The sequence below is a fragment of the Ixodes scapularis genome, unplaced genomic scaffold (genome assembly GCF_016920785.2).
Source record: "Ixodes scapularis isolate PalLabHiFi unplaced genomic scaffold, ASM1692078v2 PGA_scaffold6__148_contigs__length_123643588, whole genome shotgun sequence".
In the NCBI taxonomy this organism is placed as follows: domain Eukaryota; kingdom Metazoa; phylum Arthropoda; class Arachnida; order Ixodida; family Ixodidae; genus Ixodes; species Ixodes scapularis.
The window spans coordinates 84,872,367-84,891,376 of NW_024609881.1; the positions used below are offsets into that span (position 1 = coordinate 84,872,367).

General features: G+C 48.0%; 2 protein-coding genes across 2 annotated transcripts; one reads left to right on the plus strand and one right to left on the minus strand.

Moving 5' to 3' along the window:
- The first annotated feature begins 3,129 nt into the window (after positions 1–3,129).
- Positions 3,130–3,589, plus strand: LOC8028716 (ribonuclease H2 subunit C). Its single transcript, XM_002401200.3, has one exon. The coding sequence runs from the start codon at positions 3,142–3,144 to the stop codon at positions 3,541–3,543; it is 402 nt and encodes a 133-aa protein (XP_002401244.3). The 5' UTR covers positions 3,130–3,141; the 3' UTR covers positions 3,544–3,589.
- Positions 3,590–10,362: 6,773 nt separating this feature from the next.
- Positions 10,363–18,988, minus strand: LOC8028710. The gene is made up of 2 exons (XM_002401199.5): positions 18,741–18,988; positions 10,363–14,738 (listed from the first exon to the last, which is right to left on the minus strand). Exon 2 carries the CDS (start codon positions 14,698–14,700, stop codon positions 12,697–12,699), a length of 2,004 nt encoding a protein of 667 aa, XP_002401243.3. The 5' UTR covers positions 14,701–14,738; positions 18,741–18,988; the 3' UTR covers positions 10,363–12,696.
- Between the last annotated feature and the right edge of the window lie 22 nt (positions 18,989–19,010).

Consider the following 19,010-nt stretch of genomic DNA (forward strand, 5'->3'; position numbering starts at 1 on the left):
TCATTCCGGTAGCAGACGAGAGGGAGCAAGCAAAATGTCCAAAAGCGTTTATGTACATACTTCTTGGTTATGGTGGTGAACCTTTGAGTTAAGAAGTAACTATATGACGCAGTTTTTGTTCTGCGGACATTATTCCGCGTATCAATCGGTAGAAACAAGGCCAACAACGGACGACCACCGATATTTTGTGTCAGGACTATGACTATGACGCCCTTTAGAAGATAACCAACCCATGCAGAGATGCAGAGAGAGAGAGAGAGAGAGAGAGAGAGAGGGGGGGGGGGAGATTGTTCGGAGAGGGAAGACCGAGATGCCATGGCAGTCAATGTCCCTCAAATCAATAAAAAATCATGCACTACCTGAGTATGCAAGCAGAGAGAGAGAGAGATTGTTCGGAGAGGGAAGACCGAGATGTCAAATGTATTTGAAGATGCCATGACAGTCAATGTCCCTCGTGAGCATGCAAGCAGCAGCAGAGAGAGAGAGAGAGAGAGAGAGATTGTTCGGAGAGGGAAGACCGAGATGTCAAATGTATTTGGAGATGTCATGGCCAGTCAATGTCCGCCCAATCAATAAAAAAAAATCATGAGCATGCAAGCAGCAGCAGAGAGAGAGAGATATTGTTCGGAGAGGGAAAACCGAGATGTCAAATGTATTTGGAGATATCATGGACAGTCAATGTCCCTCAAATCAATAAAAAAAAAAAAAAATCATGCACTACTTGAGTATGCAAGCACAGTTTCCAGTGGAAGGATGTGGTCCGAAAACTACAATTGCTGACATTATATGTAGAAGGATAATTAAACAACAGGCAATGAACACGATAGAATACAAAAAGAAGCTGGTTATGAATTAACAATTAATGCTAGGGCGCAAACGAGCTGGTGATGGTTGAACATGACGGACAAAGGGACACAAACTTCCAAATCCTCGAAAAAGGCTGTTGCTCCCCCCTCTTTCCACATACACAGACGTTGGTCCCCCTCCTGCCTGCACCCCTAGCCATCTCTTTCCACTTTTGCGCCACCTCTCCAAACCAGATATCGTCTGCTCTCCACATGGACTGCTTCAACGGCTTCAACTGCCGCGCGTTTCTCCAGACAAAGCGTCTGGAAACCAGAATATTTTTGGTTTTCGTTCAAATGACAAATTAAATTTTATGTAAATAAACTATTACTACACACACTTACATCATGAAACCAATCAGACATCTTGCATCACGAAACCAATCAGTGCGACAGAAATAACGACATCGGCCGGGTCCTGAGCTACCGATGCTGTGGCTCAGTGGTACGAGGCGTCCTCCTCGGCATCGGGAGGTCGTGAGTTCGCTGCCCGTCGGCGCACGCGGTGGCGCGCATCGCGCGCACGCTGCAACGCGCGAGGCATCCGGGCGACACCGGCCCGCGCTACCCCGACGCGTGTCATGGCTGGTCAAGTCAGGGTCTATGGCCCCCATGACATCGGGCACAGTGGCGGGCGCTGCCTAGGCGCCGGGTTCTCCGAGCGACCACCACTGGGAAGGCGAAGGGGGCCACACTCGGCCGACGTTCCGGCTATGGGATGGTGGGGGACCCTCCCGGGACTAGCCCCGACTCGCACCCCTGGATCGATCAGGCCCGGTCCTCTGAAGTGGTCGCCAGAGTTGAGAGCGCCAAGTATCTCCGGTTGCGGTGCGGTGGGCAACACCCGAGTATCCCCTTCCCTTTTTTTTTTTCTCTCTTTTTATATAATAGGCATGAAGGACGAACAAAACAACAGTTCGAAGTGAGCACTCGCCGTCTTCGCTTGATATTAATTAATTTTATGGCGCTCTGAAGTCTGGCGCTCTCAACCCTTAACCCAAAATTGTCGTTGAAAAAAGAAATGTCTTTTTAGGTCAAAGGAAAAGACACACGAGAGGGATGTCTCGTTGCTCTACCGTGTATTTAGTGCGAAGAAAGAAAGTGGTCCAGACCCCAGAAGACACGTAACAATAAAAAAAAAAAAAATGAAACAAGGAAACAAATGGGGCGTATACGCACCACGTGATGGTGGTGTGTCTGTCCCTTTTGTTTTCTTGTCTCAAGGTTTTTAATTCTTAATTATGATTGTTCGCCTCATGGCCCGCCCAGGATTTTCGTCTGGGGGGTCCTGGAAAATTTGACTTAGCCGCGGCGGGCTTGGGCGGGCCCGGGGTGCGATGCCGCACGTGCAACTCGCAAATCAACCAGTTTCGGAATTGTTTTGCCGGCACAGATTGTCATGATCGTGTAGTTACCATGAGCTGAATTATTCGCGGGACCAATTTTTCTTGATTATTTCGAAATCGCGAAATTGGCGAAACGTAGGCAAGGTACCGCATACTACGTTTCACGTAGCTTCACAGACAACCAAAGCTACAGCTCCTGCGACCAAGAGCGAGCTGTCAGAGCCAACAACGTATCCTCCCAGGGCTGTATTGTCGCATGGCCGCGCCTCCCTAGGCCATCGTGTATGAAGAGAAAACTCGGCTACCCAAAACCAAAAAAAGCATGATAATAAAAAAAAATAGTAATGTATTTATTTGAAAATTATTAAGATCATCGACCTAAATACCCAGAGAGAAATTGCAATCTAATTTGATAAATTGAATCCCAGCCTCTTGTTCACCAGCTCGCACGCGTTTCAGGTTGCATATTCCACCACCATTTCTGTCAACCTTTATCCATCTAACAGAAACCTACTCCTTCTTAAACCTTTAAAAATGAGAGAGGAACTCGTACATGATTTGGACTTCTGAGTTTGATGCAGGACACCGCGCGACTGTTCATGTTGTTCAGACGCCATTTCAAATATTCGCGGGTTCTTGTGGGCCTACAGTAACCGCCTCAAGATGGCACTATTATGGCTCTGGTTTTTACCAATACAAAATACATAACGAAATTCAATATATTAGTCCTAGTTTATTTATATATCTTGAGAATAGAGCAATAAAGTTATCATTCTCATAAAACTTATTAAAAACAATACAATTGAGTGTTTAGTTGCATCATGCTGGCTAGATGACGCTACATGCCGCCAAATTTCAAAACGCTTGTGTTTCGTTTTTGCCGTTGATCTTTCTATCGCAAACCTCCTTGATCGCAAACCACTGTCGCAAACCATCGCAACATCAAAACAATGGCAGCCGCCGCCGACCTCAAACTTGAAAGCTCCAGGCTGGAGGAAAAGGTACGCGGACACTTGTTACCCTGCGAAATCAAGCACCGTGGCGCCGCCAAAGTGTCGTCCTTCTTCGAGCCTTTCGTCGAGCCCGTGCAAGACTCCAAGGACGTGCTCAAAGCGTCGTTCAGGGGACGACCCCTCATAGGCCGGCAAGTGCCGGTTCCTCCAGACTTCGCTGGCGTCGTCTTCAAGACAGCAGCCACGGACTCGGATTCCAAGTCGCTCTACGCTTCGGGCAGGTTCGACGAGTTCGTCTGCTGGAACTGGAGCACGGCCCCTTCGAACAACGACAAGGTCGCGCAACTGGACGACTGGGTCGCGGTGGCGAACGCGCTTCACGCAAACTCTGACGGGTAGCTGTACCCCATCATCATTCAACATGACATCGTTTTGTTTCTTCGTGGTTACGAGAGTTGTCGCTCACTAACGAATTCACTAACTTGACATGGTGCAACTAAATAGTGCTGTGTGCACGTTTGTTCAGTGAACCCAGGCATCTTGGGTTTAATCCTTACCCCTGCCCGTTTCGATCTGGATGAGCATCGTACCGACGTGCGGTCGTGTATCACTACTGCGTGATGCACGTTAGAGGCCCCGGGCTAGCGGTTGTGCTGCACTGGGAAAATCTCATCTACAGCAGTGATACAAGACGCCCATTGAGGCTGGCCAAGGTCTCGCTGTCTAAACCAACACACACTTTAGACAGCGGGAAGTTCGTCAGCTCCAATGGGCGCCTCGTGCCTCAGCTATAGATGAGGAATTTTGACGGTGCAGTACCTCTGCTAGCCTGGGTTCTTCAACGTGCATCGCCCAGTGGTAATGCACGGCCACGTGCCGGCCCAGGATCCCTGGATTCTGCAGCCCGAGCTTTTGCTCCACGTGTTCCAAGCTAATGTGCACCGACTCACTCGACCACTGATTCTCCCCTTTCCCATTCCAACCTTACAGACTCTAACCACAGAAGTCCATGGCTCTAGAAACATGTTCCAATATCACAACGAAAGCACCAGACCGCTTAGACAAACTCTTGGCACAGAACATTGGCGTCTTACAACATGCAGTGTCCAGTCTGCTTTCACTCTGTTGACGTTTGTCACCCTAAGCTATGCTTGCGGATGTGGTTGTTCCAGCTGATCTGGCCCAGCCGGACACGGTTGCCCTCGAAGCGAACCACGGTATGTCTGACAACACTGACTGCACCCAGGATTGATTGCAGAAGGAAAGCAAGTTGGCTTAGAAGGGCAAAGTCATACTTTTGGTTTGTAGTTTCTAGGCTAGGTGGTGCAAGGTACTGCCCGATATAAAGGGTACAGTTGTTAGCATTAGGTCCACAGATTTTGACCATTCATTAAGAAGTATAGGAGGCAAATGAGGAGGTGCCGTTCGTCGAAAGCAGGCTGGGCGTGTTCCAGGGCGTCTTCACATATTCAAATGTGTCCAGCCAGGAGCTGCAACCGTCCTGGCGGTGGTTGCGATAAACAAAATAACTGCGTCAGAGTAACTCTCGGTGACTGAAAATATGCTGCATGTGATTTTCCAATCATGGTCATGCAAAATTAAAATCTAGAAGAATGATTGACATGATCCGTATGCCAGGCGCCGAGGGCTGGGAAACTGCCGTCTGAGTGGTCAGACTCCAATCAAGCAAAACGGGAGTTTGAGCGGCACATTCGAATCGCATCTTTTTGCATGATCATAGTCGAGACATTACGTGCACTATATTTTCAACCATGAAGAGTTACTTCATTTTACTCTTACGCACCTATTAAAAGTGTTTATCACTATCACCGCCAGGGGATTATTTTCGGCTTATGGTTAGCCAAGAGAGCAGATCAAGCCTTCTGTCTGCGTCTCGTGCATGCCCTGGCTCTGCCCGCTCCTTCCATTGACCAAGCTCTCTCTATAGACCGACACGCCTCTGTTTACCAGCACGGCCGGAAGGCCGCGCATGCGCGGAAGCTGTGTGGGCAAAAGTGGCTCGGCTCTTTTTGTTTTCGCCACTGCGTTGTGTGGCGTGCGCTCGCTGTTGACGTTGTAGGGACGGTTTTAGCTTTATTTGTGCGTCGTATTTCCTGACAACGTATGTCGTATGCTATGCCCGACCATTTGAGCTCACTACCCGAGCCTGAACGGCAGCGGTATCGAAACAAACTTTGCTTGGACGGCGTTGCCTTCAAAGATCTGTACGCCGCAAACAAGGCCTGCTGGAGTTCCGACGTGAAGTTGCTGCCACGGACGTCGATGGCTCACATCGTCATTTATTTAGTTTTTTCTCCAAGCCTGTTCACGGCCGACACGGTGCAGGCGTACAAGTCTCTCGAGGCCTATGATTACTTTGAGCCGGTTTCCGCACTGCCGGCGGGATCGGCAGACTGGGTCTGCATTTATTAGTTCATTAAATTCACACAGCGTCTTCGAGTCAAGGTATGATATTTTTCCTACCTTCATGACCACAAGGCATGACAAGCAGTAACGCTTTGTCCGTTCTGCAGTCTTGGCGGTAACACGTTGCAAGTCAATGAAAAAACGTTTAAAGTGCAGGCGAGCTGGTGTAAGTTATACATGATGATTGAAAACCTGAGACTGTGGTTTGAAAAAGAGAAAATCGTGAAGATTTTCTGTTTTTCAAACCAGTCCCAGGTTTTCAATCATCCTGTATAACGTTACAAGTAACGGCATTACCAGGAACACGTTACTTTTTTCAGTGACGTAGTAACCTACTCGTTACTTTTTCCACACAGTAACGAGTAACATACTTACGTTACTATTTCAAGTAAAGTAGTTACGTCACTCGTTACTACTTTCCAAGTCTTAAAGAAATTACACTCAATTTTTTTTGTGTTTTTAGGCGTCAAGCCATGTGAATTTCTGCGTTTTTCTTTGCGTTTTTTCTCGTATCTAGGCGACACCGTAAAAAGAGATAAAGTAATTATGTTCAGTTTCTGCATAAACATAATATTTCTTGATATATCAGTTTATGCATACCTGTATCGTCCAAACAGTAAAAAGGGTTAAATCATAATTTAAAAAGTGACGCAGCAGTAACGTGTGTTACTTTTTATCGGTAACCCATTCCTTTTATTTTTAGGTAACGTAGTGGGGTAACGCATTAATTTTATTCGCAAGTAGGGAGTAACGTATTTCGTTACATTTTTTTCGGTAACGCCTACAACACTGCTGTTCTGTCGCCGATCCCCTTCTGTTTGGTAGCACTACGGTGCCTGGAACGCATCTCCGACTCCGACTGGTGTGTTTACCGGGTTCAAAAAAGTGGTCCCTCGATTTCCGCCTGATGACGTCGTAGAAGTGTCATGCTGTCGCCGGTCGCGACTCTGGTGGCGTCTCAGCAGCTGTGGTGGATGTGGCAGACGCCTGTTCTGCTGCAGGTCGCTCTTCACTTCGACAGTCCACGGAAGCTAAAGCAGGCGGAAGTTGGGACGCCTGGAACGCCGTGACGACAGCGACACTTGCGTTCGCCTGTGGTTTTCGACAGCATTTCTATGACCAACCGCCAGGATCGCAACATGCAACAGCATGACACTCCGGTTTTTGTGACGTCATTTGTTGCCACTTTGGGACCACTTTTGATGTATGGGCGGGATAGGACGCTAAACACACCAGTCGGAGACGTGCTCCAGGCACCATAGTAGCACGGGCGTAGCGAGCCTCCGACGAGTGCTTGGCTGGTGCTTTGTGCGCGAACACCGTGGGAATGAAATCCCGGAGGTCTCGATCAGACGACGGTTTTCCTGCACATAAGCAAGCCTCATGACGGAGATTGAAATGGAAGCCACACTTGCGTTCAAGAAAGTGTTAGCCGTACGAACGGTCGTACGCGCAAGGCGACTATTATTTTCGATCCACGGATATTCTCCACCTTCTGCACCTTTCAGAGTCAGCCGGGAACTTGGGGAAACTCACCCCGCTACTTTTGCTGTACCTTTCGGTGCAACTAACGGCTACAGAGCTTCGCGGCATGCTGAAATGCTACGACGCCCATGCAAAACGAGCGCCCTTTTGCCCACACCACACGGCTCCGGCGCGATCGCAGCGCCGCCGCAGCCCTGGGACGTCAAGGCCGCGTGTCGGTCTACATACAGCTCTGGTTAGCATCCATCCATACATCGGTTGAGGTAGCGCAGGTAGGGCGCCTGAAATGCGTCTCCCACTGGTCTGTTTACCAGGTCCAAAAATCTAGTCTTCGATTTCCGCCTGACGACGTCACAAAAGTGTCACACTGTCGCCCGCCGCAATCCGGGTGGTGTCATAGCAGCGGGGTTGAATGTGGCAGACACCTGTTCCGCTGCAGGTTGCCTTCCAGCTCGACAATTCATGGTAGCTGGGAGTTGGGACGTCGCAATGATGGCGCCACTTGCGTTCGCTCGTGCTTTTTGCCACAACTTCTACGACCAACCGCAGGGATCGCGATGCTTGACGGCGTGACACTGGCTTTTGCGCCATCATTTCTTGCCGCTTTGGGACCACTTTCGATGCGCGGGCGGAGTGGGAAGCCGAACACAGGTCGGAGACGTGCTCCAGGCACCATAGTTGAGCAGGCGTTTCTCTTCCATTATCCTCTCTATGGCCTGCTTCTCGAACTTATCAGCAAGCTCCTGCACTTTCTCTACCAGGGCTCTTTGCACCCTTTTCAAAGACATCCGCCTGCAAAGGGCCTGCTGTGCGATCCCATCACCGGCTGCACAGCAAGGTGGTGCGGCGACAGGTTTTCCCACATCAGCCTCCTGCAGTTTGTGGTTGAAATTGTAATTCCGACTCCACGTCAGTGAAAACCGTAGATTCTGGCATGCTACACCACGGTCATAACTAAGGCACGATAGCTGCGACGCGAGTGTTTTTTTTTTTGCTCCGTGCATAGCGCTACGACTAAACCTACTTGGTGAGAACTAGAGGAATGGTGAATGGGCCTACAGTCGATGAGAGGGACTCTGGGGAAGCTGGGAAGAGCTTCCTCCGAACCACCGATGGAAAGGAAAAGATGAGAATGCGCGGGGACGTCTGAATGACAAGCTTTGATTGGAAATCCTAGCGGGTAGATGCGAAGCTAGCCGTCTTTCTCTCGACTCGCTGTTTGAGCACGAACACAGGACGCCGGCATTCGGCAAACGAAAGCGTAGGAAGAGCAAGTAGAGACAGAGGCAGCTAACTTTGAGTCCACCCACTAATCATTCCAACCAGAGCCCGGCGTTCCGACTTCCTCGTGCTCTTGCCTCCCTCTGCTTCTCCTCGCATAGCTAATGCCTTTTTTTAGATAGTGTTACTAAATTTTTATGTCGACGCTAAAAACTTATCGAAACTGGGAGATTATAACCTGTGCGGTGAAGGGCCGTGCCAGATCGTACAAATGATTGCTCATATTCTAAACCTAGGGTACAAATGCCAGTTAGAAGGTTTTAGTTGGTGTAAGACACATGTCCAAATTTCTAGGGAAAATGGTGTTGCAAACGCATCGTACCCTCAGTCCAATGTCCGCGAACGCTCGTAGAGGTGGTTTGGCCGCAGTGCTTTGATGTACGTGGGAACGGTAACTTTACAGGGGTTAATAAGAAAAGTTTAGGTCTAATAAAAAAGTATTTATGGAGAGGGTGACGTTTTAATTTACAATACTCGAGAATATCGCGGCGCTTCGTTACAAGAAGGAGAACTGATCGGAATTAAAGCGAGAATGCAGGCGAGCAGGTTCAAAAGAGGAGCTCCAGCAGTTTCTCGGGCCACCCCGTCCAAACACATTTTCGGAATAGTCACATATTTACTCTTCTCAGCACGCCATTTATTTATTTTAAATTGTGAACAGCAAAGTGGTTAGGTGGGCTAGTTGGTTCATAGTCTTTAAAAAGTAATAGCGCCGAAAACAAAGACAGGGACGAAGAAGTGAACGAACACAAGGCACTGTGTTCAATCACTTCAACAAGCACAAGGTGCCAAAACAGCCATAGAGAAAACAGAAAGTGAAGGTCACGCCAGGACCAGCATTAACGTCTTCCCACACTCCCCGGTGGGGAAGCGGGCAGTCTAGGAGACGCAGCATTTGCACATTTTTAGGGGCGAAGCTCCTTAGGGTCTAGACTTGTCCGTCCCTCCATCGTCCATGCTCACATAAAAAGAAAAAATGTTTGCGCAGTCGACAGGATTCGAACCTGAGCGGGGAGACCCCAATGGATTTCTAGTCCATCGCCTTAACCACTTGGCTACGACTGCGGGACGAGTAGGGGGCTGTGAGATGTGGTAGTAACTCAAGAGCTGGGGTTTCTGTCATGGATAAAACATTGCCGGTAGCCGCTCAACGTCCATACAGGAGAGGGCACTGCGGTCAAATGCATATATAATCGCGTTAAACTTTGCATGCATTGGCTCAAAGTTTATAGATGAAAGGGCACTGCGGTCAAATGCTCAAACGCGTACATAACCACGTTCCATACCACACATTCTCTTTCTGACATGGACCATTGACTTCAGCGGTGGAGATGCATTCCCACGGCTTCTAGCGGATCCAAGCTGATCCGCTAGAACCACTAGCTCTGCATTTCACCGACCACAAAGCAGTAATAATGAAGTCGAAACGCAACCCGGAACTCAGCACTACTTATGAGCAATAAAAAAAAAATCAGCACCATCAGCGCTACCTATGAACAATAAAATCAGTATCATCAGCACCACCAGAGCTTCGCCCCAATCAACATCATTCACCACGTGGAGGTGCTGTCATTTTTTTTTTTATTCGCTTTGCTGGCATGAGCTTTTCTATCATTCGTTTCGCACCGTCAAACTTCTTGTGACCTGCCGGGAACAAGCTGCACTGCCAATACTACCTACGAGACGAGGCCTGCCCATATGACATCATCGTTGGTAGACCCGCCCCGGGCGGCAAACGTACCAAATGTTGGCGAGAGGCACCGCAGAGTAGCAGACGTATACGTCTCGGCGTCGCCACATGCCAACATCGCGAGAAACTGCAAGACTCGCCGTCGACGACGCCGACGCAAGCTAGGCGGCGCTGCGTGGACTTGCTTGAGACAATGTTTGGTGGGGAGGGGGGGGGGGAAGCTGCAGGCCTTACCTTTTAGGTGGTACATTGGTACAGCCGCCACATTACATATGACGTCGCATTTTCGATGTTACCAGTAGAGTGTCTCGGACCAAATTCGAAAATCCAATAACTTTGTGAAAAGAAACAACTTTATTCAGACTTAACTTTTTATTTTGCAAATCGGCGAAAATAAATATTTTGCCGGAGCTCCTTTTTAGACTGACATAGTAACCCTGGGGCAGGTAAAAAGAAGTGTAAAAATTAAAGATGGCGATTATACAATATTTATGCATATTAACTGGAACGTTTGGAACATATGCTGGCTGTTATTCCATCGTAATTTCATCTGTGTTGGAAATATAAAGATGTCTGCTGTTGTTCGGCTGGAAGGAACTTCCTATCGGTGTTTTGCTGAGAACACCAGCAAGGGGTAGCAAGAACACAATGTTCCACAATTTGTGAAACAGTTGGTGAAACAGAGACAGTGTTCAAAGGCATTAAAAAGTTTATCACAGGGAGTAGAACCAGTCCAATCTTAAACAAGCTCTTGGTCAGTACCGAAATAATACCTAGATAACAAGTGTGCGAGTGACTCCACCTTTAAACAAAACAAAAAGAAGGCTGCTGAGAGAGAAGCATTTACAGGTATCAGCCTAAAGCTTTTTCAAATGCAATGGTAGACCTTGCAGAAAGCTAGAGATTAAAATAAAATCACTAATATATCCTTACAGCAAGTTTAAGCAGACACACGCAACAGAATCTGCCAAATGCAGTAGACAAACACAGGGACATTTGAAAGATTGCAGATATAGCAGTTTCAGATCTGCCAGCAGTCTGGTATATCTTGCGGGGAATGCTATAAAATAACGAAGAAGAAAGAAAAAGTGAAAGCCGTTTACAACTCCCTGTAACGCCGAATTGGAGCGCAGCTCTTGAGGAGGAGGGGGAAGGGTACTGAGGGGAGGGTACACCCCTCCTCCTTCTCCTCCCCTCACTCTTTAATATGCTCCGGGGGGTCACGTGACCTCAGGGGGGGGGGGGGGGATGTCACGTGACTTCGGGGGGAGGGGGGTCACGTGACCTGGGGGGGGGGGGGTCACACGACCTTGAGGTGACCTTGGTTGCGGCGACGGCGACGCCGCTCAGGCCGGAAACGGGCGCCTAAGAGCTGCGTTCTAAAAAGGTGCCCACCCATGAAAGAAGCATGTGACTGCCCCTCTAAATGATCTCTCGTTTAAAAGATATAAAACAAACCCTATGCAACAGAAAAAAATAATGCAATAATTTTTAAAAAATCACAGATTTCCACAGGCAATAAAAATAGAATGTTGCTTAAGCCAACTGATGCAACATAAGAACTCCATGGTCCGATGGGGTGGATCAGTGCCACAAAATAAGGTGGTAGAGATCTCTGGACCAGGCAGGAATATGTCGGCAAGCATATTTGCACGTTCCTGTAATACGTTCTACCACTCTACCAAACATCCTCTCATTTAATGAGCATTTGACAGTACAAAAAACATTGTTGCATCTCCCCCCCATAGATAATTATTCTAATTGAACCTTGTTTTCGAACAGTGTCATGTGCATGCTTAGGCAGTGGGAAGTTGGTCGGCCTAAATGGGCACCTTGTGTCTTCCCTGTGGATGAGAAATTTTTCCAGTGAAGTATGAATGCTAGTCCGGGGTCTTTAACATGCATCACGCAGCAGCGACACACTCCAATACAGTGCTTGCCCAGATCGAAACAGGTGGGGCCAGGGGTTGAACCCAAGATCCCCAGGTTCTGCAGTGCAAACTTTCGCTCCACCTGCTTCGAGCTGTGGTGCGCTACCACACTCATCCACTGATCCCCTTGTTTTGCAAGGTCACAAGCACATCCTTTACAAAAAAAACCATGTTACACATATTCCTTGCTTTTATATATGCGACCCCATCAATCCGGCAGTTCTATGTTTGTGCCGAGAGAAGCAAACATGTTGCAACGCAAAGAGCAAAGTTTGATGACGACAATGAAAATCCCATAGAATGCGGCAACAACAAGGCACCTTGTGGCATCGCAACGTAAGAGCTGGCTGCTGTCGTGGCTGTCGGAGCAGATGATGGTGTCTCTTTACTGGAGACTGAAGTCCAGTCTGCTTTTACAGCAAAGCCTTCAAGTCTGCCACCTTGATGTACTTCTGGATGCAATGCCACTTTGTCCATGCCGATTTGGTCCAGCTGGACACAACCATTCTCGATGCATACTGCAACACACTCGATGCACATTGTGGCACACTTTATGCACATTGTGGCACACTCGATGCACATTGTGGCTCACTTGATGCACACTGTGGTGCACTCTATGCACACAAATGTCTGGGAAGTATCACCAGGAGGAGCTTGAGTCTTCCAAGCACGCTTCTTCCAACTCCATGTCACCCATATACAAGGGCTGGTTCCACAGCAGAACTTGATCAGGAGACATCAGACAGGGATATGCTTGCTTTCCATCACCCTCTCCATGGCCTGCTCTCTCGACTCGCCGGCAGCCCTCTGCACTCTTGCAACCAGGGCCGGGCTTCCTACGACCTTCTTGAAGGCCTCGGCATAGCACTTGTCTCGCGCTCCCATAACAAACTGCTCTGCCATGCGCAGCAACAGCCGGTTCCTCCACAGCACCCTCAGCAGCCGCAATGCAAACAAAGCAGTGTTGCCTTCAAAATTAGCATAGATGATTGCGCTGATCAAGCAGTGGTTGTCGAACAGGTACCGCGGTATGACTGTAGGTGTGGGGACCCCTGCACATTTCATGTCGGTTATAAGTAGCTCGTTCAAGGTCTTGGAGCGTCCCACCATGTACCAGAGGCCCTTCACCTCCGCAGCCTTGAAGGTCCAATGCGAGATTCGAAGCACCGAGATGCTCGTGTTTCTGGACAGTCCACCCAGAATGGCATGTGTCGATGCAACCGTGGTCGGGAAGTAAAGCTCCACGGTGGTCAGTGTTCTTGTGGACGACAGGAAGAGTGCGAGGTCAGCCGCGGACTTGTCATCTATCTGCATTTCGAGTTTGATGCCGAGCTGTGTGAGATGATAGTAGCTGGCCGGCTCATAAAGCGCATCGGGACGAAAGTCTCGTCCGGTGCTGCAAGGCTCATACTTGGTCAGAGGCAGCTTTGTGCACTTCTTCAAAGCACTCGCAAACATGAAAGGATCTTTGAACTTGGCATGGAGCGTCACCCTGTCTTTGAGCCCTGCTTCTAAGCGAAGTTGGTCGAAGGTGCTCAGCAACTCTTCAGAAACATCTTTGAGAGTGACTTGAAGTGACTTGTTGCATGCAAGTGCCTTCAAAAACAACTCAAGTTCATCAGCTTTCACGTCGACCAGACGGAGGGAGAGCTTTGTCATTGTGGTATTTACACCAAGAGCCTCTCCAAAAGTGACGAGACAGTCGATTTTTCCACCTAGGAGCACCATCTCGTGGAGGACAGTGTCACGACCTACCAGCTTAGCCAAGGATGCTCCACAGATGGTTCCATGATCTTTGTCACACTTGACTTCTAAGCCTTTAAGGGTTTCTTGTTTCGCTGCCAGTTTCGCAAGGGCCTCGATCATTCGCCCGTCAAGGGTAAAATCCTCGAGGCACAGTTCTTCTAGGTGATGGTTAGACGACAGTGCCTCAAAAAGGTTTTCCAGGTCTCCCGCATCAGTTGATGTGGTGGATCGCAGAGCCAACACCCTTAAGTACCTGCTGAATGCGGCAAACTCTGCAAGAGCCGTGCCTGGCCTCAGAAAAAAGTCTTGAACAGAGATAATGGCTATGTTGGGGTTGGACTTCAACCCTCGAAGCATGCATTCTACATTGGCGGGGTCCACACTGACCCTCAACATCTTGACGGATGTCAAAGTAGAGATCTTCTGTAAGGTATTTCCAAGTTGCTGTACCGCGGCAGGGTCATCTATGCGGCAGTTCAGCTCTAGCTCCTCAAGTTCCGTTATGGCGCCAACAAGAGACAGGACAGTTTCAGCAGCGAATTCACTCTGTGGGTAGTCGGACCCCCCAAGCACCAGCTTCTTCAGCCCCTGGTTGACAAGCAGGGCACAGTGGAGCAGGTCCCTAAATGCGGGGTCTATGTCATGGACAAGACTCAGGGCTTTGATGCATCTATGTTCCCTCAGGAGCCAAGCCATCTCTTGCGAGAAGCGGGTTCGATCAGGGTGCCAAAGACGTCTGGGTGGCACCGCCTGATGGAGCTCGAGACTTCCGGTCACCACTTCTCTCAGTTCCATGTCGCCCATGAACAGGAGCTGGTTCCAAGCGTAGGGTTGAATTAGGACGTGACACGGGCGTGTGGAACTCTCAGTGCAGGGGAGAGAGAGGTAGGCTGCTGCTTTTTGGAGACGATTGGCATGAATGTAGCCCTCGGTGGGGGGCGGAGAAGAGCTCCGCTTATAGGTCAACCACGTCCAAAATTGCTTGGGGTTCATCATGTTGCCAGCAAGATCTCCCTATGCCAGTGACGCTGGGCCTGAAAAGACACGAAAGCATCTTAACTTCAGAAATCTGCTAATACTATGCTTTATTTTGCCCATTTTTCTTTTAATGTTGAAATTTAAAAGCCTCTCCCCCATACAACCCCCCCCCCCCCACATAAGAAAAAAAAAACGATTGATAGGCAATTATGTTGCATACATGAAACATTCCAGCATCACAAACATACAATCGTTTAGCAGCACGTCTAGCCTGTTCGAGTAGATGCCTACGTCCACGGCGCTCGTCATCAGAAAATTTAATGTGTGCCATATGTTCACTTGAAATGATAAGCCTGGTGATCTTCCAGAACCTTATTACCCACTCCTCTCCTCCTCGTCTCACCCCTGGTCACATTACCTACCCGTTAACCAATCAGCGTCGAGCACCTTACTTCTCTCCCACCGTCAACCAACCAGTGTCGAGCCTCATGGCCACGCTTTTATCGAGGCTTCTCTTTCGGGCTTTACGAGATGTTCAACACCTAGCCAAAGAACAATCTATTAGCCCCGAGTGGGATCGATTGGAGTACTGCGATCGCTCAATGGTGACGTAGTGACAAGTGTCACGTGACAAGGCCAGGTATTTTCACCGTTTTGCTTTGCTTTGGTAGTGGGCTTTAGCACATGGCAGCAGAAGCTGTTCTCCAAGTGTACTTTGTTTTTGCTACCACACAAAACGTGTGTAGGACGAAACCTAAAAACAAATTTGAATACGCCAAGCGAAACGATCGGAAGTTGTGTGTAAGTTACGATAGAATCCTACGATAGCTTTATAGCCACCAACACCGCCTGGATATTTCGCCATGGAGACCAACGAGCATACTTCTACATGCTCTTTGTGCATTTCCCGACTTCAAGCTGCAAATGAAAGGAGATGCTCGATTCACAGGTTCCGGAAGCAACGACAACAATCCCAGCAACTTCAGCGGCAACTCAAGTCGGTGAAGAAGGCCAAGCAAGGTGGGTCGGAAGGCCTAGCAAGGTGCTCAACACTTGCTGCCTACGACCAGCGGACTCGTTAAATAAATATGTTTGCGCAAACCGGTTTTAAGCGAACTTATTCCGTATTAATAGTTTGAACCTTGACTTAGATCTTCCGGTTAGGTGAGTCTTATCTTTTTGTCGTCCCCTTGTCAGTTTCGGAGTGTTGTGCTGTGGCAGTGGACGTTCTTGTCGCAGTGACACATTCTTCAATTCTATTTGCTGCTTTCTTTGATGTATAGCTCAAGTAAACAAGCTATGAATTGCCCTCGCATCATGTGGTGCATGCACCTTATTTCTTGTGTGCTGCTCTAAAACTGCGCGAGCAAACTGCGAAAAAAAACAAAAAAAAAAGGTGATTGGAATAATAATAATTATAATAATAATAATAATAAAGTTTATTTCCCATTCAATACAGGAATGGAGGAAACGGGAAAAAAGCTGTTTAACAGCATGACAGAGCCTCCTGCTCCCTTACAGTTCCATAGGACAGATTAAAATACAAAGCAACAGCAAAATATCAACATTGTATACAAAACATAGATTACAACCTATCGCAGAAAACCAATTTACTCAATTCAGGTAAGAAAATAAATCGCATTGTGACAGACATTATATCAACATTTTTGTTTAAGAGAAAATTCAGTAAAGTGGGTAGCATATACTTGGAATAGATTGAACGAGTTGGATAGGAGCTAACATATGTTCTTAACAAGTTTGGCCAGAATATCCTCGTTTCTTTTTTCTTTTTTCTACCTTAAAGCGGACCATAAGTTTATACATATCGAAAACACACAATAAATTATATTTTTCAAACAAACCCTGGGTGCTTGAAATACATATAAGAAACATTCGCAATGAGGTGGACAATTTTTTTTTCTAATATATGTATTTTTTGTAGATTTGAACTGGTGGTTGTACCCCAAACCAGGTGGCAGTAGTTTAAGTGGGATATAAATAGAGTTTGATATATAAGTATTTTAACATTGTTTGGTAAAATAAAACAGTTTCGTGAGACTAATCCAATGAACCTGGACAATCTAGGAAGCATATAGCTTACATGGTTGTCCCAAGACAAATACTGGTTAAAAATAACGGTAAGACTTTTGAAATTCTCTACTATATAACCTTTGAATTTATTGCGAAACTTTTCGTCATAAAAACATTTTTATTTTTGGTTCGAAAGAGAGAATGACAACTTCAACGCCTGCTCGGCCATCGTCGCGATTGATTTCTGTTTGTTCCGTCTGCTTCCGACAGGCTGAAAAAATAGGAAATTAGCCTCAAGAACCACGCTACCCCAGAATCTATCTGTTTGGTCTCTTGACGAGCCTCCGAAGTCACGACAACGATAGACTTGGTCGTGGTCAGTACGATACGAAACTGGGCCACTGGGTCCTTCCTGTTCCATAGGCCGTGACGCCACTGTTGTCGCGCCGCTTAATTTTGACGAGAAGTACAGCGAAAGAATTAGGTCACACGCAACCCCAAACCCTGGTTTAAATTGGCCAATCAAACATGAATTGTGAATGATACACCTCAACCTACAGGCTACCAACGAAGTGCAGAAGCGGTCTTGTGATACTCGGTACTACGTCGCAACAGGTGGCGCCACTTCATCTTCTTGGGGCTAATAGACCCTTTTTTTCAAGGGCGCCGCCATCTTGAGAATTGCGCAGCCGCCATCTAGCGGCTTAAAATTTGAATTCCCGGCTAGTTCTGGCAGCACAGCCATCTGGGTAGGCAACAGTGTGGGTATGGGAGGAACTTGGCTAGACTTAGCTACGGTGGGCTGCAGTAACTTTGCTGGAGCTTGACCGGTTGAATCCAGCCTCAAAAGAATGAGGACGAAGCCGGTGGGTGTTTTCATTGAGTTTCCAGAACGAAGGTATATATGAGAAGCTTAATGTAGTCTACGTAGGTATTCTCTCGGCATTTCATACCTGCATCTTGAGTGGTGGTATGTAGACTTTTTCATACCCTTCATATGCCATAAAGCTTGCACTGATAACCTAATTGGAACACCTGCACCGGGTTGAAATCGGTCCTCTTCTTGTAGACGAAGTGGTCGTGACCATAAGCATGACGATGAGTCTGATACAAAGCCCTCGCGATTCACGCTTGAAATCGACTGACTTCATAAATGAGGGTTCTTGGGGAAAATGTGAAGCTCACTAGCATTGCAGCCACACTCGCACTACAGCTTCTTGTGCTCATGGCACACTTACTGCTCTTGCTTTTACGCTTATTAAAATCATTTGCGCACCTGACGACGGCACAGTGACAGCCAGACAACCATAGATTTTTGGAAATTGTAACGGTAAAAAGAAGCGCTCGGAACTAACTAAAGCACAACGTCCGTTTCCGAGTCCTTTCGCCCATATCCATGGCGGTTGCATACCCTGTGTCAGCGAGCAATCCAAGAATGCAACAGGTCGAGGGGTATGTCAGTTGCACGCTGGTATGAGGCTATGCGAAAAAGGTCTAGGTTTGATTCCCACCTAGCCAAATAATGGTCTGGGTTAGATTCCCGGCACGTCAAACACCTTTACTGCAATGGCCTCTCCGCCCTCCCTCCCTCCTCAACCTCCCGTCAGCACACACCACACACACACACACACACAGAAAAGAACCAATCAATGTCGAGCCTCGCGGCCACGTTTCTATCCAGGCCTCACTTTTGGGCTTCACAAAATTCCCAAACACCTGGGCAAAGAACGTTTCACGTTTAAAAGAGAGAATTTTACATTGATTAAAGGGGAAACGACTGTTGTACATTTAAGAGAACACTTGGAAGTCCCGTGAAAACCCGCAAAGCATCCTCGGGACATCCGCCGAGATGCCAACGGAACCGACACTCGTTGCAAATTTGATCCAACGCTTTCACCTTCGGTGACAGAGTGGAACGGGTGGCGTCACGTGGGCCGAATTTATTTTCCTGCCAACTTACTTCGCCTATCGGCACATCACTGAGCTCCGAACTCAGTGCAAGCCCAAAAAAACAAACACAAACTGACCGTAGAGCGACTGGTCGCAGGCGTCCAGGGATGAACCGATGGGTCCTTCGTCGCGCGACGCAGTAGAACGGTGGACACAACCACAGGCACAACGACAGTCTTGACACCAACGTTAGATCAGCTGAGATAGTTAAAACAGTCAGATGTCAGACGTGCAACCGGCTTGAAAGACCGCGTAAGCAGTTGTATTGGTTGCACAATGTGAACGAAACTGCTTGCGACCGATGCCAGCAATGCAGCTTCGGACACTTCCTCAACTTCCTTGTGTAA